Raw genomic sequence first — 20,411 nt, 5'->3', positions numbered from 1 at the left:
TGTCTGAGAACATCCATTTGTGTTTAGACTGGACTAGAAGGTTTTATATATTTTTGAGTTGGTTAAAACTGTGTTTTATCCATAAGGAGCTTGTTCAGTTATGTAGCAATGTCTCTGTTTGTTGTCCCCAGGGGTCAGAGGTGGTGGAGCAGGTCCTTCACACCATCAGTAAGTCCAGCAGTCTGGAGGAACTCACTCTGGAGAACGTTGGCCTCAAATCGTGAGTCTCCTCCACTCCTCCCCTCCTCCTGTTTCTGCCACTTCTCTCCCTTTCATCTCCTCTCTTTTTATCTGTTTCGAATTCTTGTCTTCACCGCCCCGACTTCACTGCTGAGTTGAGCTTTTCATCTTCCATGACTCAGATATACACCGATGCATAATGGATCACTGGAATCATCAAAACCATCTTTAATCCTTCTCTCTACATTTGCTATTTTAGAGACTTCCCTCAGAAAATGGCGACAGCTCTGTCAGAGAATCCTGCCTCTGCAATCCACTCTCTCAACCTGGCCCACAACACCTTGGACAACCAAGGTACTGGCCCCTCAGTGGCACGTCTCTCGCTCTTTTGGTGCATCAGTCATGTGTTTGAATACCAGTCTGGGTGCATCTTTCTCAGGGTTTGTAGGGCTGATGGCGCCAGAGGGAAGGGCTGCCATCTTATTGGCTCTTAACCAACCATGCTATTTTGTTGTTGTTTTTTGTTGCGTTGTTTGTAGCTTGTTTTGTACATACTGTTGCTGCTACCGTCTCTTATGACTGAAAATAGCTTATTATTTGTTATTCTTATTTCTTATTTTTGGGGGAGGGGGGGATTTCCTTAAAACTGCATTGTTGGTTAAGGGCTTGTAAGTAAGAATTTCACTGCAAGGTCTACACCTGTTGTATTCGGCGCGTGTGACAAATACAATTGGATTTGATTTGACTTGGCAGATGTGCCCTCTATTAATGTGTGTGTGTGTGTCAGGGTTGTATGCATGCCAGGAACTCTCGTTAGTACAGTAAGAATCTGTCTCTTTCACCTGTCACTTCCACTCACATCACTGTGTGTTTGTGCCCGTGTGCCTATAGACGTACTAGATTCGCTTTGTCGTCTGCGTAGATTATACCTGTGTGTGTGTGTTCATTTTGCTGATCATGTGCGGGGGAGGTCAAGGGTGTGTGATTGTGTGCGCTTACTCTGATCTTTGCATGTTCATGTGTGTGACTGTTTGTTTGTGGACGTGAGTGTAAGCAGTGTGTGTGTGTGTGAGAGCAGTGTGAGTGTGTGTGTGTGTGTGTGTGTGTGTGTGTGTGTGTGTGTGTGTGTTTCATTCTGACACTCTCAGGTTTGTTTATTTTATCCCAGGAGTGTCCAACCTCATCCAGCTGGTGTGTCGTCTCAACAAAGGCCTTCGTCTGCTCAACCTCTCCAAGACGTCCCTCTCCTCCAAGGGTGTGTTCATCCCTCTGTCCTCCGTCTGTCCCCTGGGCCACAGCGCCCCCCTGTGGTGGTCACCTCTCCTCCATGAACTCATATAGATCAGTTGGTTGTTTGGCAACAAAACCGACACGTGCTCAACTATAGGACAAAACAGATGGGGTTGTCTTAGATTGTTGACAACGTGTAAACTATATTTAGTCTCCAATGTTTATTGAAAACATAAAGTTGCACAATGAGCATCGTTTCAGTTGTCGGTTAGCTAGCTAGCAGATTTTTGCTATATTAGCATAGACATGGTATCAGTCGAAACACCTCAAAACAAGACATGGCAGCAAGAATAAGGTCAAACTAACTGAAACGAGCCACTCACTATTCCCCACATTGCAGTTTCTTGTCATTGTCGCTGGCTATATGGCCATCCAGAATCACAACAACACATAACCTTCTGCCCCATTGAAGCGTGAAGCATTGTTTTCCTGACGTTCTCAGCTAGCCCGTCTGTAAGGGCCTGGGGGTATTCAGGAGAATTTTATTCTTGGTCATACAGAGCTTATATTTATCAAGAGCACATTTATGATGTGAAGTCTATTTATAGATTGATAGATTTACAGATGACTCATCAAAAAGACAGTCATAATATGTGAATGTGTGGATTCACATGGGTGGGCAGAGGATGGCCTACGTGCTCCCTCTCAGAGTATGTGCCACATGCCTGTCTGTTGTCTGCTCTGCTGTCTGCTGTGTGCTAATTTACTCTTTAACCTGGGCGAATTAGGGATGAGATTGATCTACTGCGCTAGGGTAGAGCACAGGGCTAGCTATTCCACAGTCTTCGCCTCATCGCTCTAATTGTAACCTTTCGTTGCAGGCCTCAAAGTAAACATGAGAGTACAAGGTCTGGCCCTGCACGTCTGCCATTTTGTGGGCTTTATTGAGGACACTGCTCACTGAGCATGCGCTTGTTACTATTTTCTCTCTCAAAATCTCTGCAGTGAAGAGATTTGAAAGAGATTTGAATGGGCTGCTCTAATATAACGGACCAAGGGGGCCATATTTGTCTTTTTGGTTTCAGATGGAACGTTTTATGGGATTAGTAGTTAGCTCTGATAGTTGGCCAGTTAATAAGGGTGCTCTGAAACGCTTATCCTCCTCCTCCGCAGGTCCTTGACTTCCCCACGTCAACAGACTATTTCTACTGATGCATATTTCTTTATTCATTCATCCCCCTCTCCCTTCCTCTATCTTAGGAGTGATGTCTCTCTCCCAGGCCCTCTGCTCCAGTGATGACTACTCCAACTCTCTCCTTCACCTGGACCTGAGCAAAAACCCTGGGATTCTGTCTGGGGAGGACGCCACGGTGAGACCGGCACATCAACACGCCACATGTACACGCACGCGCACGCATCGTTGCTCGCTTGTAACACACGCACACACAGCCAGACACACACGCGCACACGCACCGACTCCTCTCTTTAAAGGCTCTCTCTCTCCGTCTATCTCTCTGCAGAACATGTACCTGTTCCTAGCCCAGCCAAACTGTCTGGTTCATTTGGACCTCTCTGGGACCGACTGCACTGTGGACTCGGTTAGTAGTGTCTCCATTCTAGAGTGCTTCACACTTTGACCATACAATTAAAAGTGATACATGCTTTGTCTGGTCAAGGGTCAGGATGGTCTTAACTGACATACTTATTGAAGTGGACTTTATAATCATTAAAGTGGAAGTGTGGACGCCCTAATCGGGACACACTGTATAACAGTTCTGGGATTCTACAAACGTATAAGCATGACATTTCATCTGCATAACTTGGGAAGGAACAGTCTGCCACAATAGCAGGAATATTATGCCTTTTATGTTGAGCATTAATTTTTGTATAGAATATTACAGTGTGTTCTGAGACAGGAAGCTTCTGGTCTGCCATTGCTCGTTCTCAACTCATTCCTCTTCCTCTGATGTGTCTTTGGGATGAAAGGAGGCCACTTTTTTTTCGGGATTTTGTTTTCTGGCGATTGTTGTTGTGTTCGTATCTTGCTTTCTCCATATAATCTCCCCTGTAGTAGAGAGTCTGGTTGACTTTGTTAGAATGTCACTTCCTTGGCACATTAGCGTTTCTTGCAAAATGACTTCCTGACGGTGTTAGAGAAGCGATCGTGAAACTGCCGAGTTGATTGACATGATTGATCTTCGTATGTATTTGTTGTCGTGTTAACATAATATGTGATTTAATCCTGCTAACTAACTGGTTTCTATCCATAACAGTTATTCGGCGCTCTGTTGAGGGGATGTTGTGTTGATCTCGCTTACCTGAATCTCTCCAAGAACTGCTTCTCTCACAGGTGAGGTGACTCTCTAGCCCCTTAATCCATATCGATTCACTTAAACTTTGTTGATCCCTGAGAGGCAACCAGCAGTATCCTCTCTCAGGGAAGTGTCTGTGTAGAGCACAACACATTCTGTCAGAGATGGGCCTTTACCCCTGTACCACGTAGACAGAATTAGACAGAAATGTGTCCAACTGTACAAGACCCGCCCCCTCATCCATCTATTCCGTCTCTGAGCCAGTGTTTACCTACCTTGCGGAGCAGAGCAGGCTGGAGCAGAGCAGACATGATCCATCTCTCGTCTGCTCTCGTCTGGCCTCCCTCAGGACTGGCAAAGCAGCAACCCCATCTCCGCTCAGCAGATTAATCCATTATAGAAAAGTTTGTGAAAAATGAGACTAATTTTGGAAGGGAATTATTGTTCAAATCCCCAGGCTCTCTACGCGGCAGCACATTCTCGGTCTCCCTCACCTCCCCCGCTCCTGCTCTCTTCTCTCTACTATCTCTCTCTCTCTCTCTCTGCTATTACTATAGAGCAGGTTGGCATTTATTGTCATGAATCTTGCCCTGGAGGCAGCTCTATAGAGTGGTCACTAGCTGGCACATCCACAAAGTCATACAATCTGATTTGAATTCTAACCTTAACCACACTGCTAACCCTAATGCCTAACCCAAACCTTACATTAACCCTTTACACTCATGGGAATTGGCCTATATGGGTTTGGACTAAATTGAAATGTTTCTTACAAAAATAAATATGAAATGCATAATCATGGTAGCAATTGAAAGGGAACAGTTTGGAGATGATGGGAAAATGATTCATACCAAAGTTGAAGAACAGTTCACCTGACACACTTGTAGCTGTTTTGATTGGAGCACAACCCTGCAATCCTGTTAACACAATCCAAAAGGGGCCCGTTTTATATTGCAATCTGGGTCAGCTGGGCATTATTTGAACGCTTGTTCTATTGCCAAAATGACTAACTAGGTTATAAAATAGGATCTTACAGTGTTTAGGCTTTTGCACACGAAGCAATTCAGAGAAACAGACCGTGGTTTTGAAGCGCAGAGGAAGGAGTCGCGAGCGCATTGAGCTGCGTGTTCCGTGGCCGTTCAGAACAACCCAGGGTATGACGCCATGTACAGGGCCTTCAGAGAGTATTCACCCCTCCCTTGACTTGTTCCACATTTTGCTGTGTTACAGCCTGAATACGGCGTTTATTCAATTGAAATGTCGTGTCACCGGTCTGCACACAACACCCCATCACGTCAAACTGCAAATGTGTTTCTAGAAATGTTTACAAATGAAACGCTTTTTTAAATGGCGAGCCTAAATGACTTCAGGAGTAAAAATGTGCTTAACAAGTCACATAATAATCTGCCTGGATTCAATCTTACTTGCAATAATAGTGTTTGCCATGGGTTTTAAATGACTACCCCATTGCTGTACCCCACACATACTGTACATACAGTACATACTGTACTGGTGGTGGCTGCATCATGTTATGGGTATGCTTGTCATCGGCAAGGACTAGGGAGTATTAAGGATTTTTAAAAATGGAATACAGCTAATCACAAGCACAATCCTAGTGAAAACTTGGTTAAGTCTGCTTTCCAACAGACACTGAAATGCATCTTTCAGCTGGACAATTAACCTGAAACACAAGGCCAAATATAAACTGGAGTTGCTTACCAAGATGACATAGAAAACTCCTGAGTGGCCTAGTTACAGTTTCTACTTAAATCATCTTAAAAATCTATGGCAAGACTTAAAAATGGCTGTCTAGCAATGATCAACAACAAACTTGACAGAGCTTGAAGAATTGTGAAAAATATATTGGGGAAATATTGTACAATCCAGGTGTGCAAAGTTCTTAGAGACTTACCCAGAAAGACTCACAGCTGTGAGTGAAGTGATTCTAACACTTATTGACTCAGGGGGTTGAAAACTTATCTAATCAAGATATGTTTGTGTTTTATTTTCCATACATTTCTTAAAACTTGTCATTACAGAGTGTTTTGTGTAGATCATTGACAAAAAATGACAATTAAATCCATTTGAATCCCACTTTGTAACACATAAAGTCAAGTGCTGTGAATACATAGTCTCTCGATCATTTCTAGGATTCATGACAATTAACGTCACCCTGCTACGTCACCCTCTCTATTCTCTTTTCCATTCCTCTCATGCCTCTCTTTCTCTGTATTTTCTCTCTCGCCTTCTCTAGCTCCTTCTCCTCTTCGACATGTCCCTCTCACTCTCTCCCCTCTCCCATCCCTCCCTCTCTGTGTGTCTGTCCTTCACTAGCAGCAGTCAGTGGAGCCTTGGTCGCTCTGCCTGAGCTCTGATCTCGCCACATTAAATAGAACATAAATCGGTTTGAACTCATAAGAATGAAAGAGCCAGCGCTACCCCCCTCTCTCTGTCTCTCTCTCTGTCTCTCTCTCTCTCTCTCTCTCTCTCTCTCTCTCTCTCTCTCTCTCTCTCTCTCTCTCGCTCTCTCGCTCTCTCGCTCTCACTCTTTCTCCTCTCTCTTTCCTCCAAATCATTGACTGTAACAGTGTTCAATGTCTACACTGGCCCCTCTGTGCTGGGTGTATCTGCTGCCCCTCTCTGTGTGACTGAAGCCAGTCTTCAGTCACACAGAGACTGCAGCCACGCAAAGACATGATTTATGCTGATGAGCGCATGGGTTGGCGAGCACACAAACCTGTTATCATCATGCCATTCTCTGACTTGAGCCCCCATTAACCCTTTACCCACTCTCTCTCTCTCTCTCTCTGTCTCTCTCTCTGTCTCTCTCTCGCTGTCTCTCTCTCTCTCTCTCTCTCTCTCTCTCTCTCTCGCTCGCTCTCTCTCTCTCACACACACACTCTTTCTTTCTGTCTCTCTCCACTTCCTTTCTTCCTCTCTCTCTTTCTCTGTCTCTCTCTCTCTCTCTCTCTCTCTCTGTCTCTCTCTCTCTCTCTCTCTCTCTGTCTCTCTCTGTCTGTCTGTCTCTCTCTCTCTCTCTCTCTCTCTCTCTGTCTCTCTCTCTCTCTGTCTCTCTCTGTCTATCTCTCTCTCTCTCTCTCTCTCTCTCTCTCTCTCTCTCTTTCTTTCTGTCTCTCTCCACTTCCTTTCTTCCTCTCTCTCTTTCTCCATCTTTCCCTTGTTTTCTGTCTTTACCCACTCTCTCTCTCTCTCTCTTTGTCTCTCTCTCTCTCTCTCTCTCTCTCTCTCTCTCTCTCTCTCTCTCTCTCTCTCTCTCACACACACACACACACTCTTTCTTTCTGTCTCTCTCCACTTCCTTTCTTCCTCTCTCTCTTTCTCCATCTTTCCCTTGTTTTCTGTCTCTACCCACCCTGTCTCTCTCTTTCTGTCACTATATGCTGAATTATTTGTATGGTCAGGCTAAAATGAGTGTTAGTTATGCTGTTCTACAATTTAGGAGTATACCGTCCCCTGTATTCCAATTAAATGCTTGGATGCTTCTGTTACCTGGTATGGCTCAGAGGGCTCTTACTGACATGCTCAGAATGAGTTTATTCTTGAGCTGGTGTACAACTGCTATGGGTCCTGAAGTGTGTGTATCTGTCCACAAGGAAAATATTTTACACCCAGTTGTGTTAACAGATGTTTTGATTTAAAAAAAAAAAAAATTGTAACTTAAACTTGTTTCGTGTTGTTCACATTATCTGATGTTATAGTCTTTTTTTTTGAAGGCCATTTACTGCCTGTCTATCTCTCACGCTCTCGTTATCTCTATCTTACATTCTCTCTCTCTCTCCCTCCGGTTCTCTCCCACTCTGTCTATCTCTCACGCTCTCCTTCTCCCTATCTTGCATTCTCTCTCTCTCTCCCTCTGTTTATTTCCCACTCTTTCTCTCTTTTTCTCCCGTTCTCTCTCTCTCTCTCTCTCTCTCTCTCGCTCTCACTCTCACTCTCACTCTCTCCTTCTCTCTCTCTCGCGCTCTCTCTCTCTCGCTCTCCCTCTCTCCTCGCTCTCCCTCTCTCCCTCGCTCTCCATCTCTCCTTCTCGCTCTCTCTCTCTTTCAGGAAAGTGAGGGAGACTCTTCCTGTCGTCAGACAGTTCTTCAGTTCAGCCTTCAGTCTTACGCACGTCAACCTGTCTTCCATGAAGCTCCCTCCGGACACTCTGAGGTGAGATAGGCACTCCGCTCTGGCCACCTCCCAAAATGTCTGACACGCTCTGACTCAGTCCATCATTTATTTACCTACACTTAATGAATTCTTTAACATGTGTGTATTGTGAAAGGTGTTTTGTTGGTAAATCCAATCTCCTTATCAAGTTGTCTTTTTGTTGTGTACCACTTGAAGCACTTACTGGTCCTTGGCCAAGTAGTTCTAGGAATCTCTAAACTCCTTTAAGACTGCTGTAACACCCCTCAGTGTGTGTGAATAGAAATCCACGTGGTTTCCTCTTAGGAAAGTTGATGGAGAAATCCGTCACGGTAATTAAGAAAACAATTTGAAATGAGTTTGCTATGCATTGACCTTTCTTGACCTCCTCTCTCTCTCTCCATCTCTCCATCTCTCCATCTCTGCCTCTCTCAGAGCTCTCTTCCTTGGCCTGTCTTCCAACCCTCACATCAGTGACCTACACCTGGACCTCAGCTGCTGTGAGGTACGGCGCCTGTCTGTCCGAATTGCCTTGCCTTCCTGTCTCTCCATTTGACTGATTTAGTCTTCTCTCTCTCTCTCTCTCTCTCTCTCTCTCTCTCTCTCTCAGTTGAGGTCTGCTGGTGCTGGGGTGCTTCAGGAGCTGTTTCCCAGAGTGGCCTGTATTGGCAGTCTGGACATCTCAGACAACGGTGAGTGACCCTTGTGCCTTTCTCTTCCCTACGCATGCCACAGTCTTCTGAGTATTTTGAGGGCCAACATAGATGCCAGTTCATATGCATTAGCTGATATACTGTGCATATATGTCTCTCAGGGTTGGATGCTGATCTGCTAGGGGTCATCCCGGCCTTCTCCAGACACCCTTCCCTCAAACACTTGCTGCTGGGCAAGAACTTCAACCTCAAGGGCAGGTAGGGACAGTAATCCGTCCTCCGCAGGCGCGTAGAAACACGCACTGGGAAGATGTGTATTTTGTCTAACAGTGGCAATTATGTGTCTGCAGGGTGCTGGATGAAATTCTGCAGAAACTAGTGCAGTTAGTGCAGGAGGAAGAGTGTGTGAGTTTCATCATGCACGTGAACACACACTGAGACACGCTCGCGCACACACAAACTCATACACGTACCACCCGGGTATGTTTATGTACTCGCACTCACTGCCATACTCTACGCAGGCACACTGTATGTTCTCTCCGGCCCTAGCGAATTATTCATTGGGACGTGCTTCATTCTCTCGGCTCCGGGCTCCTCTCTCAGCGCAGATACAGCATCACCATGACGAGCTCGCTCAATTATTTACTGCTGTTGACGCTGATCACTCACAAACATAACACGAGCACACAGCACTCAAAGACACACACATACACACACTTTACAAATTCACTTCAGTTTTGAGAGCCCTTATCCTCTCTCTCGCCCCTCTCTCCGTCTCTCCGTCCTCAGGCCCTGCAGTCCCTCTCTCTGGCGGACTCGCGCCTGCGCTCTCGGGGCACAGTGCTGGTGAACGCTCTGGGCAGTAACACCTGCCTGCGCAAGGTGGACCTGAGTGGGAACAGCCTGGAGGATGCGGGGGCTAAGATGCTCAGCAAAGCCCTGCAGATCAACACCACACTCAGGTAAGAGAGAGGGAGCGAGGGAAAGTGGGAGCGAAAGAGAGGAGGGAGAAAGGGGGGCTGGTAGAGAGCGAGAAAGGGGGAGGTGAGAGAGGGGGGGAGGTGAGAGAGGGAGGGAGGTGAGAGAGGGAGGGAGGTGAGAGAGAGGGAGGGAGGGAGGGAGGGAGGGAGGGAGGGAGGGAGGGAGGGAGGGAGGGGAGGGAGGGAGGGAGGGAGGGGAGGAGGGAGGGAGGGAAAAGAGAGACTGAGGGGGATGTGGGAAAGTTCATTGTGCAGTTGCTATGCCGTAGTTAAATGCAGTGATAATGTAATGATGAGGGGTTGTGTTACGGCTCTCAATACACTCTGTAGTGAACAAGCACTTCTTTGGTTATTCACGCTGTGCAATTCTGAATTTGTAATTTGACAGTGGTCATGTATGTGAGCTTCAGTTTTCAAGTCAATTATTATTCAAATGATCTCTCCTTTTCTCCTTTTATCTATCCCTCTCTTTCTCCTTCTTTCTTCCTCCCATTTGATCCTTCTAAGGAGTGTGACGTGGGATCGCAATAACACCACGGCTACAGGATTCCAAGATGTGGCTCGGGCCCTGGAACAGTGAGACACACGCACCCCAACACACACACACACACACACGCACACACACACACGCTCTCACCCACTCACTCAAACAAACCTGAACACGAGGGACATGATTGAAAGGCAGAAGACAAGAGACGCATACCTCTGAGCTTGCCTTGCAGTCGTTGCACAGCATTTCATCAGCACCCTGACCTGTTTGTGAGGCGGGGCTGCCTGTTTTAAGTTCTAGTGACAAGGATTCACGTAAAGAGGAGAAGACATTAGAGTGATATCCAACTACCGCATCAAGCATTTCCAAGGCAATGACTCATCATTATTCATAGAAAAGGTATCGATTTGTAATGATTTCTGGGTTTTTTCCTCTTCTTCATTTTCGCTCACTCATTCTCTTGACAGTAACTTCACCCTGCATTACATGTCCATCCCCCTCAATGATGTCACACAGGCTTACCGGAGTGCCCCTGAGAAGATTGACCAAGCGCTGACCAAGGTGGGTCACCTGGGGTGTGACGTCACACCATGACATCACGACTGTTGTCGTCGGCAGCTCGTGTCTCGTGTCCGTCTCTCTTATTTCTGCCCTGTTCACTTTGCTTCGTCAAACCACCTCTTCTCTCTGTTGCTCGTCTTCTTTCACCGCCGACATTCCTCCTTTCCCATCCCTCTCACTTTGTTTCTCAGATCCAGCGTGCTCTGTTGAGGAACAACCAGACCCAGAGGTTCTCTCAGAAACAGGCACTCTTCGTCTGCACCAAGGCCTGGTCACCAGCACTGCTGAACAGGTACAAATACTGTGAGCTTATGTAAACGGTGTAATTTTAGCGAGAGTCAAAACCCCATGGACTGACGGCTGTGTGTGTGTGTGTGTGTGTGTGTGTGTGTGTGTGTGTGTGTGTGTGTGTGTGTGTGTGTGTGTGTGTGTGTGTGTGTGTGTGTGCCTGTGTGTGTGTGTGTGCCTGTGTTTGTGTGTGTGCCTGTGTGTGTGTGTGCTGTGTGTGTGTGTGCCTGTGTGTGTGTGCCTGTGTGTGTGTGCCTGTGTGTGTGTGTGTGTGCCTGTGTGTGTGTGTGTGTGCCTGTGTGTGTGTGTGTGCGTGTGCGCATGTGTCTGCGTGTGTCAGGTGATGGAGCGGCTGTGTGTGCGTGTGCAGCAGCAGGTGTGTGCTCTCCGAGGCTCAGAAGAAGGAGAGGAGTTGCAGGCTGCCAGACAGGTCCTGAAGGAGGCCAGAAACTCCCGTGCGGTAAGTTGGCGTGTGCGTATGCATGCGTGTTTATATATTCTAAACCACTCTCTCTGTCTCTCTCAGCTATACTGTGTGCGTGCGTATGTGTGCGCGTGTGTGCGTGTGTGTGTGTGTGAATATGCATATGTATGTGTGGTTGAATATATTCTAAGCTCCTCTCTCTCCCCCTCAGCTCTATCCATCTCTGTGTGAGCTGGCCCATGTTCTCTCAGTGGACGGGCCTGTCAGACAGAAACTGGACTCTCTAGCAGGAGAGCTGGCCAAGGCTGCTGATAAGGAACTGCAGGTAGACCACTCAACACTCCATCTCCCCTTGCATGGTTGGATTTAGACTATGACGGATGAATTGAAAGATAGATAGATGGATATATATTCACATTCTCTGGCAGAAGACCTGGCCACGGTTGCTGATAAGGAAACATGGGTACTGTGAATCTTATCGTAGACAGGACTTATTGGATGAGGGAGTGACACATTGATGACTTTGTTGACGGATCGTTCCCAGGTGATAGTGGACTCCATGGTGTCTCTGTGTCGGGAGCTGTGTCCCATGTCCTCCTCCTCAGCTGAGCGACTCAACCCTCCGCTCTCCTCCGTCTCAGAACGTGTCTCCATCCCTCGCTCCACCATCCGCACCGCCCTGATGGAGAGAGCGGCACAGGACATCAACAGAGCCCTGGAGTAAGAGGGGGAGGGAAAAAAGAGGGAGGGGATGAGAAGGGTCTAGACCAGGGGTGTCAAACTCATTTCGCATCGTGGGCCACATACGGCCTAGGGAGATGTCAAGTGGGCCGGACCATTAAAATTATACCATACTCTGCTACACTGCTCCACGAAATTGAAAATTTATGGAGTTGTATGAACAGTAGAATTCCATCACACAACTTTTGTTTTGAAGCTGCTGACTAACATTAAAGTGCACATTTTTTAAATCACCACAGTAAGGATTCATCTTCACAGAGCTGTATTCTTTCAATGCAAACAGTATCTAAGGCAGCATTTTAAAGGTGTTAGTCTAGTCTGGACTTGTATTTGTTCCTGAAACTTGGCATCTTTTGGCCTGTACAAGTGCATCAACACCAGGTGTCATGTCCTGACTAGCTGTCACTTTCAGAATGTCATTTAAGTGCTTGTTTGTGAGCCTTGAACGCATTTTTGTTTTATTGATATTCATCACTGAGAAAATTTGTTCACAAAGGTAGGTTGTCCCAAACATGCACAAAATTTTAGCAGCCAGGGCTGTTAATTTGGGGTACCCTGGTAGTAGATACTGATAAAATCTGTCCAGACCTACAGAGGCAAATTTGCCCTTCAAATCTGCATCACACTGCAAATCAATTATCTCTAGCTGAATTTCGACCGGCAGATCAGAAGCTTTAACTGTGAAAGGTGAGCGAAAAACTGAAAATTCTGTCTCAAGTTCACCAAATACCTGAAAACGTTTCTCAAACTCCCGCAGTAGTCCTGCAATTTTGTCTTTGTACCGTTTCATGTCCGCATCAGGTCTGGTCACACACATCTCTCAGACAGGGGAAATGAGCAGGGTTGCCATTTGCCAGTTGCATCTCCCACAAAGTCAGCTTCAACTTAAATGCATGTATGTTGTCAGAAAACTGTGTGACAACTTTTTGCGGCCTTGCAACATTTTGTTCAGATTGTTCAAGTGTTCAGTAATATCAACCAAGAATGCAAGGTCCCGTAGCCATTCCTGAGATTGTAATTCCAACACCGGTTTTCCTTTTTCTCCATGAACTGTCCGATTTCCTCTCGTAGATCAAAGAAATGCCTCAGCACAGCGCCTCGGCTTAACCATCTCACTTCAGTGTGGTATGGCAGGCTGTGGGTAATGTTGCTGTCGCTGAGAAGTTTGTCAAACTGACGATGGTTCAGACCTCTGGACCGGATGAAATTTACAGTGCGAACAACCACCTCCATGACGTGGTCCATTTTCAGCGACTTGCAACACAATGCCTCCTGGTGCAAAATACAGTGAAATGTCCAGAAACGATCTCCTCCATTAAGGGCTTGTACTTTGTCTTTGAACTTTGTCGCGACACCTGCTTTCTTTCCGACCATGGATGGCGCGCCGTCTGTAGCCAGGCTGACAGCGCGGGACCAGTCCACTCCAACTCTGTCCAATGCAGCAACGACAGAGCCGAAAATGTCCTCGGCTGTTGTGGTGTCCATCATTGGCACCAACTCAAGAAACTCTTCAGTAACAGTCAATGTCTCATCAACTCCTCGAATAAATATGGCCAGTTGGGCCACGTCTGTGATGTCAGTGCTCTCGTCAATTGCCACGGAAAATGCAATAAATGACTTGACTCTCTGTTTCAATTGACTGTCTAAATCTGCCGATAGTTCCGAAATCCTCTCTGCTATAGTATTCCTCGTCAGGCTAATATTGGCAAAAGCTTGTCGCTTCTCGGGACATACAAGTTCAGCCGCCTTCATCATGCATCGTTTAACAAAGTCACCGTCGGAATACGGCTTCGATGCTAATGCTATTTCGCTAGCAATTAGGTAGCTGGCTTTTACCGCTGCTTCACTGACTTCTCGGCTCTGGATGAAAGTTGACTGCTGTTTCCTCAGACCCGCCAGCAATTCGTTAATCTTATCTCTTCTCAGTTGTCCTTGCAAGCCGTCATATTTTTCGCTGTGATGTGTCTCGTAGTGGCGTCGAATATTATATTCCTTCAATACCGAAACTTGTTGCAAACACACCAAGCACGAAGGTTTTCCGTGCATCTCTGTAAATAAATAGGACGTGGTCCATTTTTCTTTGAAAATTCTACACTCCTTATCTACTTTTCTCCGTTTGGATAATGACATTTTGGCTAATGAGGGTGTAGCGGAGAGGTAGAGACCAAGGTATTAACAACGTCGTAACAAGCAGCAGATGGCGCATTGATACCGTCTGCTGTTTTCAGTCTGTCTCAGTGATGCGGCTTGTCTTCTACTCTGATGGAAAGAGTGCGCCCCTTAGCGGATAATCCATGAATTGCAGCGAATTAAAAATATTAATTCCATGTCTTTTATGCATTTTTTCCACTTTCAAATTATCCTGCGGACCTGATCGAACCTCCTTGGGGGCCGGTTCCGGCCCGCGGGCCGTATGTTTGACACCCCTGGTCTAGACTAAAGAGTAGGGTGTGAATAGAGAACTTGAAGGAAGTATTCACTCCCCCCCCCGCTCTCTCTTTCTCTTTCCTTGATCTCGTTCTTTGTTTTTATCTTTCTCCCTCAGGGACGTGAAGCTGTCGGTGGTCTCCTATCTGACCAACTCCATAGTGGATCAGATCCTTCAGGAGCTCTACACCACTCACAAAACCCTGGTACTAACACACATACTAATCTCTCTGTGCTCGATGTGTCTTTACCTCTATGCACTGTGTACCTCTGTGACCTCTGTGTACCTTTGTGACCTCTGTGTACCTCTGTGACCTCTGTGTACCTCTGGGACCTCTGTGTACCTCTGTGTACCTCTGGGACCTCTGTGACCTCTTTGTACCTCTGTGTACCTCTGTGTACCTCTATGACCTTGGTGTACCTCTGTGTACCTCTGTGTACCTCTGTGTACCTCTGTGTACCTCTGTGTACCTCTGGGACCTATGTGACCTCTGTGTACCTCTGGGACCACTGTGGACCTCTGGGACCTCTGGGACCTCTGTGTACCTCTGTGTACCTCTGTGTACCTCTGGGACCTATGTGTACCTCTAGAACAGGGACTTGTTCAATCTCAGTTTCATCTCCCCACCATCTCACACCAGAGAGCATAGTCTCAGACCAGACCAGTTCCCATTGTGTCGGACCAGTATATAGCATTGTAAATGCCTCTCGGTTGTCTTAGCTGTGTCAGGTGTCCCAGGCGAAGCGTTTGGATGACGCAGGGACAAGCAGGCGCACCATCAGACAATCCAGACTCACAGACTCACTGGACTTCCCCGACGAGGAAGGGCTGGGCATGAACATCGTAAGTGTGTGGGCGGGTGTATATGTGTGCGTGTACGAGGGCATTTTTCCATTGCTCTTATCACGTTGCCTTTCCTCTCTCTCGTGTCTTACTAGGACACCATCGCCATCAAGAAACGTAGCTCCAGAACCAGAAGGATTCGTCCGGTGTCAACCAGATTGAGTGAGCTTACCTTAATAATAAAGATTTCCTGCAGGGCATTTGATGTGGATTAACATGAATTTGACCCAACTTTAAATCTTCTCTCCCTCCCTTTTAGGTCTTGGTGATGATCCCACCTCCTCCCCGACTCACTCTGGCCCCCTATCCCGCTCAGCATCATGGGAGGATCTGTACACCCTGCCTACCCAGGGTGCACCACTGCGCCACGTGACACAGGTCAGGCCACGGCCCCCGCGAAGGCACTGTCGAGGACAAGTCCCCGTGGAAACAGTGAGTCAACTCTGACCTGTAAAGAAGAGCCAGACCCAATCCTAAATAGCCCCCTAAGCACTTCATACAGATCTGAAAGCTGGTCAAGTTGAAAGTTCAAACTTACCCACTAGGCTGGGTGAAATGTGATACATACAATACTTATCCAATCATTTTAGTTCAACTTAAGTACCTAGGGGGTAGGGGTTGACCAGGCCTCTGAGCCAAACAAATCTATTCACCTCTCAGTTCTAATGCAATGTATTTGTATTCTAGAATTTGAGTCATCCTGGTTTTTCATGCCAGAGGCATCCCAAAAATAGGTTTCTTTATGACTCACTCGTTTATCACGTTCTCCAATCCGCAATGCCCCAAGGCATCTCTCTGTTGGCGGCATATCAGATTCCTCAGCTGCTTTCGAAATGGCACACTTAACCCTGTATGATGCACTTCTTTTCGACCAGAGCCCCATGGGCCCTGGTCAAAAGCAGTGCACTATATAGGGAGTAGGGTGTATGTACATGATACATGATAATTGCACATGAGCACGGCAGTAGTTTCAGTGTGACAGCAGAATTTGTGTTGGTGGTTGTGGTGTAATCCTGTTATCTCCGTCCTCTCAGCACTGTTCAGAGAACGGAGGAGTCAACGTGATGGAGGATGGACTGCCGGATTTCTATACCAAGAGAGTCCTGCCTGACAGGTAGGCTACGCACAATTCACACACACACACACACACACACATGCACTCTCAGTGACCCAGCTACCCATATCTTTATCTCTCCCCACCAGTCAGCTGTCACTACTCCATCAAGCTCAGTCCCTGAGGAGGAAGAAGAGACGCAGTGTGCTGTCGATCTTCTCCGGGTTCCGCAAGAATCGCAGCTCCACCATCTCCAATCAGGAAACAGAGTACGGAGGGAGTCCTGAAAAGTCATGCACACATTTAGTTGATTTATTGGCGAGCATATGATTACAGGTCCTTGTTATAAATTGTTAAACAACAACTATTTAATAATTGTTTATTGTCAGTTTATCAGTTTATAAATACATCTCTGTCTCGTTCTCGGTCTCTCTCTCTCTCTCTCTCTCAGTAGTGGCTCAGAGAACGTGTACTCTATGATTCAGCACCCTAAGGATCGTGGGAAGGGAGAGGCCATCATTGAGGTGGGAGCCAATGGGAGGATGATGCCGTCCCCTAGGTCCATCCAGGGCACACCACTGCCTGGGATGAGGGTGGGCAGGCCTAGCCCCCACTGCCTCACACAGAGACAGGTAGGAACGTACCACTGTAGGTCTGTCACTAGTTCATGAATATGGCCAGGAGTTTTACCTGACTAGTCATCTCCTTGTCTATCCCACTCATTACAAAATGCATCACAGTACAGCATGCATGCTTTTACATTCGATGTAATCTATTACATAGAATGTAATAGCGGTTCTTCAGAGACCCCCCTACTACCTCAGCTCACGTATTAATTAGAGATCCAGCCATTTTCAGACCCACTCTCTGGACTGGCTGGTTCTGGAGGTCCCGCAGGTCTCCACTGACCTAGGGAAAAATGCTGCGATGGCACATTTTAGGTTTGTGCTTTTCTAATAACCAATTGCCGTGTTCATGTAAGTGACTGATTGAACGAATCCTCACTATCAGTATCTGCAATTTGGCAGTACGCCCAGAACCTTGTTTTGAGAACAAAAGGATATATCTCCGTTTTAAGGCCTCAGCTTGGAGAGAAGAAGCCTCCTGAGGTATCGGTCTGTCACATGTTATGAAGCGGTATTGGTCGGTCACATGAATGAAGCAAACGTTAATGATGAATTAATTATATAGGATGAATAAGCTAAATCTTGTAAATATAACTTGCCAGCAGTATTTAAGAGAACTAATGGGACTGCCTCAGTAGAGCTCCTGACAGATGTGTACTATGGCATCCAGTTTGTTGAAACCTCTCCTGTTAACTGTTAATGAACAGTGATTCATTTAAGATTGACTTCGTGTAGAATGTCCACGAGGATGCTTTTAGTTTTTATACACCCAGCTCATGGAATAGCCTTCAAACCTTGAAATTAGACTTGCTGGTCTCCATTGGACAGTTTAGATTGAGTTTAAGCGAGGTGATATGTGAGAGTTGTGTTTGTTTTGATTCATCTTGTATTTATATTATTATCTTACATTCTTTGTATCAAATTGTGTACGTTCATATTCGCAGGGCTCCTTTGTAAATGAGACCCTGGTGTCAATGGTGACCCACCATGTAAAATTAAAATGAAATAGTAAAAATGGCATATATGACACAATGTAAGCCGTACAATCTACTCCCTTCACTCTGTCTCTCTCCCACCTTCCAGCCTTCAGATCTGGTCGGGATGGTATACAATTGTATCGGAGCAGAAGACGAGGACTCAGACAGTAGCTTTGAGATCAGACCAGTGGGCAGAGACACAGACAGACAGAAGGACACGCCGATTGCATCAGACACCCAGACAGAGTCCCGTGCCAATGGACATGCAATGTCCTCCGCTTCTCTGACAGACAAACAGGCTGACAGACAGACTGACAGACAGACTGACAGACAGACAGAGCCAGTCTGTCAGGACCTGCCGATACCCAGCACTCAGACAGACACACAGACGGAGGTGGAGAGACGGACAAAGGAGACAGAGGGGACAGAGTCCATGGAGGACAGGAAGGAGGGTGCCCCCTGTGGACAGAAACCAGAACCCCCTTCTCAAAGCAGCAAGCCCAGCCTGGCCAGCATTAAACAGAGACACCTGCAGGGAAGCTCCGGTACTGCAACATAAATAACTAGAGGTGTATTAACTAGAGGTGTATTAACTAGAGGTGTATTAACCTGAGGTGTATTAACTAGAGGTGTATTAACTAGAGGTGTATTAACCTGAGGTGTATTAACCTGAGGTGTATTAACCTGAGGTGTATTAACTAGAGGTGTATTAACTAGAGGTGTATTAACTAGAGGTGTATTAACTAGAGGTGTATTAACCTGAGGTGTATTAACTAGAGGTGTATTAAATAGCTCTGAGACTCTACTTTTATCCAATGTAAAAAACACAATTTCATATTTTCCGACATAAGACCGATTTGAGCCGGTTGGCCGCGTTTGGCTCCGGCTACCGCATGTGCTAGAACGTGGATGTAGAGTCGTTACCGAATTACAATATCACTTTTGTGTCACACTTTTTTTTGTCTTTGTAGAGAAATCAACTGATGGTATAGGATGGACAGAGGGAGACAGGGTAGAAGAGGAGAATAATGAAAAGAGGCGTGAGGGTGTGCAGAAAGCAAGAGGGGCAGAGGGGCAGCGGCCCCCCATTCCTGAAAAGGTCTGTTTCGTCTGTCTGTGTCTCCTTGTTTCCTGTGTCGCTGTTTGTTGTTTGTGTCTCAATGACTTAACAATGCGTACAATCTATCTCCACAGCCTGGTAGAGATAAGACCTCTCCAAAGACACTGCCTCCTGTCACTCCGCCTGAGGAAACCACCAATGAGAAGAAAACCACACCTCCTGTTCCGCCTGCCTCTGCCAAGCCCTCTTTTGATTTGTCTCAAGCTCCTGTCAGTCAAGACGAAGGGACTAATGAGAAGAAAAGCCTTCCTCCCGTGCCTCCTGCTTCTACCAAGCCTGTGTTTGACTCTCCTGATCATGCTGGTTGTCAAGGTACCACTATGATGGAATTTCACTGAAGGGGGTTTTTATTAAGAAATCGTTGTAGTGATAATTGATAACGCTCTGGAAAAGAACGTCTGCTGAATGACTCAAATGTCAATAAAAATGTGCATGCGGCCCCAAAAATGATCCATGGCTATGAATATTGTATTATTGATGTTGATGATGATGACGATGACGATGATGGCGGCAGGTTGAAATGTTGACTATTTAATCAGATGAGGAGGGAGGAAGAAATGGTTGTCCGCTGAAGCCGCATCGCAACAGGAAGGCAGACTCATGTGACATGGGTATGTGTGAGGGTGAGCGTGTGTGGGTTCACTGCATGTGTGAATGTGTGCTGTATGTCTGTCCATGCATGTTTGTCTCTGCAGATCCCTGCATGCATACGCTTGTTTTACACTATCTATTCAGTCATTGAATGCTGACTCATTGTGCCTGTTAGGTACGCTGACCATTCCTCTGTCCATCCCTCTGCTAGGGACTATCCAATAGATCTCTGCTTATCATGACTCTTACATTACTGCAACTACCCCCTGTCACCAGTCACTGTCTGTGTGGCCCTGTGTGTATGTCTCATATCATTTCCATTCAGGCATGGAACGGAATAGCCCCAACGATCTGGAGACGGGGTCCTCAGATCGCAAACCCCCTGTGAAAAGACCCAGACTCCCAGAGAACAGAAACAGATCTCTGGACTTCCCCAGGACTGTCTGTATGTATCTGCTCTCTGGACCCCTCTCTGTGTCATACTGTATGAGTATGTGCAAGCATGGGAATGTTCATAAGCTACTATACTGTAAGCCTCCTTTTCATGACTCAGTGGTGAAAGAGGGAATTGACATGGCATTGACAGTCGACCCAATGTGTCACATGATCAGAAAAAAACACTGGGCCGTGCTGGGCCATTCAAATCCTGTTGACTGCGGCCTAGGCATTGTTTGGGGAGATGAGGGAGAGTCACCTTTCTAATACTTAATGGGAGATAAGACGAGGCCGAACAAGGACTCTTGACTTTCAAATCTCTCTCTGTC

General features: G+C 46.5%; 1 protein-coding gene across 1 annotated transcript in view; it reads left to right on the top strand.

Annotated features, from left to right (window-relative positions):
• The window catches only part of LOC115102770 (capping protein, Arp2/3 and myosin-I linker protein 3-like), a 52,268-nt gene that overhangs the window by 30,023 nt on the left and 1,834 nt on the right, over window positions 1-20,411 (top strand). Inside the window, 31 exon segments of the mRNA XM_029623049.2 lie at window positions 132-220; window positions 440-534; window positions 1,349-1,435; window positions 2,671-2,780; window positions 2,931-3,008; window positions 3,684-3,760; window positions 7,788-7,892; window positions 8,307-8,376; window positions 8,482-8,563; window positions 8,686-8,782; window positions 8,875-8,929; window positions 9,314-9,486; window positions 10,012-10,080; window positions 10,462-10,555; window positions 10,747-10,803; window positions 10,806-10,847; window positions 11,184-11,303; window positions 11,479-11,592; window positions 11,812-11,987; window positions 14,554-14,641; window positions 15,157-15,279; window positions 15,375-15,441; window positions 15,539-15,711; window positions 16,314-16,393; window positions 16,483-16,602; window positions 16,785-16,965; window positions 18,043-18,481; window positions 18,908-19,035; window positions 19,131-19,368; window positions 19,596-19,679; window positions 19,973-20,092. Coding sequence (XP_029478909.2) covers window positions 132-220; window positions 440-534; window positions 1,349-1,435; window positions 2,671-2,780; window positions 2,931-3,008; window positions 3,684-3,760; window positions 7,788-7,892; window positions 8,307-8,376; window positions 8,482-8,563; window positions 8,686-8,782; window positions 8,875-8,929; window positions 9,314-9,486; window positions 10,012-10,080; window positions 10,462-10,555; window positions 10,747-10,803; window positions 10,806-10,847; window positions 11,184-11,303; window positions 11,479-11,592; window positions 11,812-11,987; window positions 14,554-14,641; window positions 15,157-15,279; window positions 15,375-15,441; window positions 15,539-15,711; window positions 16,314-16,393; window positions 16,483-16,602; window positions 16,785-16,965; window positions 18,043-18,481; window positions 18,908-19,035; window positions 19,131-19,368; window positions 19,596-19,679; window positions 19,973-20,092 — 3,631 coding nt within the window.

The sequence above is a fragment of the Oncorhynchus nerka genome, linkage group LG20 (assembly GCF_034236695.1).
Source record: "Oncorhynchus nerka isolate Pitt River linkage group LG20, Oner_Uvic_2.0, whole genome shotgun sequence".
Taxonomy (NCBI): Eukaryota; Metazoa; Chordata; class Actinopteri; order Salmoniformes; family Salmonidae; genus Oncorhynchus; species Oncorhynchus nerka.
Note: the sequence above shows the minus strand (reverse complement) of the source record. Positions and strands in the feature narration are given on the sequence as shown.